Genomic DNA, 1,640 nt, shown 5'->3' with positions numbered 1-1,640 from the left:
GAGACCACGCGGGGGTCACTGCCAAGTCTCTTATCCACGGGCTGGGATTGCTGGTGGGGGTGACAGCAGCTCACCTATGCCCTGGGACGCCCTGGCACCTGCATCCGAGCTGTCCCGGCTCCGCTAAYGCTGCTGCTGCCCGCAGGGACCCCGACAGCGTGGTGCTGTGCGTGCTGGCCACGGACGAGGAGGATGAAGGCGACATCGCCTTGCAGATTCACTTCACCCTCATCCAGGCCTTCTGCTGCGACAACGACATCCACATCCTGCGGGTCTCCGGCATGCAGCGCCTGGCCGCCATCCTGGGCGAGCCGCAGCCCGGCGCCGAGCCCCGCGACCTGCACTGCCTCTTAGTCACGGTGAGTGGGACGTTGGCGCACGGTGCGGCGTCACGCCGGCGACTCGGGCCGCAGGTGGGGACTGACCTTGCGCTTTGCCTCCGCAGAACCCGCACACRGACGCCTGGAAGAGCCAGGGGCTGGCCGAGGTGGCCAGCTACTGCGCCGAGAGCCGCGACAGGAACCAGTGGGTGCCCTACGTGGCCCTGCAGGAGCGCTGAGCCCCGCGGCGACCGCCGGCTTTTTAACCTGCAGAAAACAAAAAAGCAAAAATAAACCACAGAAGAGGGAAGGAGAAACAACCAGATTTAAAAAAAAAAACACACACACAAACCACCCACTGATTTTATTTTTCTTTTTAACTGGAGAGAGGGGAGCAGCCCAGCCGATGGGCGCAGGAAGGAGGTGAGCTGAGGACGCTCCGGCAGAGCCCTCCGGAGACGGGGCCGGTGGCCGGGAGCCCGGCAGGACGAGGCCAGGCAGGAGACGCGATGTGCCGAGGAGCTGTGCCGCGCGCCAGCGCACGCTTTCCCTGTGGAGGACGGGCCCCGCCGCGCGCTGCTGCCGGGCGCGGAGCAGCCCCGGGACTGGTGCGGCAGAGCRCGGGGAGGACAGACGGAGATGGTTTTATTTTCTTTTTGGCATCTGGGACTCGATGGAAACGAGGACTGCAAAGGGACAGATTTGCAAATGAACTTTTTTTTTTCCAAGGGATAAATAAGTCTTATATATTCATAGACTTGCAACAGCAGATTCATTCTTTGCACTCAAGCCAGTTGGAAACCCTGATCTAAATCTATTATAGAGTCTATTCTTGTACTAATTTGAAAAAAAAAAAAAACTATTTGCAATAAAATTTCTGAACTCAGCAGTGCCTGCATTCATCTCCTGCCTCCTCTGCACCCAGGGGCACACGCATGCCTGGAGGGGGAACGGGCTCAGTGCTGGCTGCTGCAGCTGTTTCGCAGGGTGCAGCCGGGCCAGGCCTCCCGCAGCCCTGCACCATGGAGCTTGTGCCAGGCTGCTCCCAGTCCGTGGCCCTCGGGGCTAGTTTCGGGGTGGGGAGGGAGCGGCTGGGTGCCAGGCGGCTCCAGGCTCCTGCCAGCTGCACTAATCCAGCCTTGGCACAGGCACTGGTCCTGGCCTCCAACTGCCTCCCTCAAAGGGGCCCAGCAGCAGCRATCCCTCTGGCTCTGCAAATGGGTTTGCAGCCAGAAATGCAGCGTGCCGTAGCCAGCTGGGCTGCACCGTGCGTCCCCAGGCCCTCTGCCTTGATGCTGCATGGGAAGATGGACAGAGCCA

The 1,640-nt window shown here is 61.0% G+C and overlaps 1 protein-coding gene across 1 annotated transcript in view; it reads left to right on the top strand.

The window, feature by feature from the left end:
• The window catches only part of GADD45B (growth arrest and DNA damage inducible beta), a 1,897-nt gene extending 688 nt beyond the window's left edge, over positions 1 to 1,209 (top strand). The window contains exons 3-4 of the mRNA XM_085311501.1: positions 146 to 359; positions 446 to 1,209. Of these exons, the coding sequence (XP_085167627.1) occupies positions 146 to 359; positions 446 to 559 (328 nt within the window). The 3' untranslated portion in view covers positions 560 to 1,209. The remainder of the gene's footprint in view (positions 1 to 145; positions 360 to 445) is intronic.
• Positions 1,210 to 1,640: the final 431 nt, after the last annotated feature.

The sequence above is a fragment of the Rhea americana genome, unplaced genomic scaffold (assembly GCF_003343005.1).
Source record: "Rhea americana isolate MKP2758 unplaced genomic scaffold, rheAme1 scaffold_341, whole genome shotgun sequence".
NCBI lineage: Eukaryota > Metazoa > Chordata > Aves > Rheiformes > Rheidae > Rhea > Rhea americana.
Note: the sequence above shows the minus strand (reverse complement) of the source record. Positions and strands in the feature narration are given on the sequence as shown.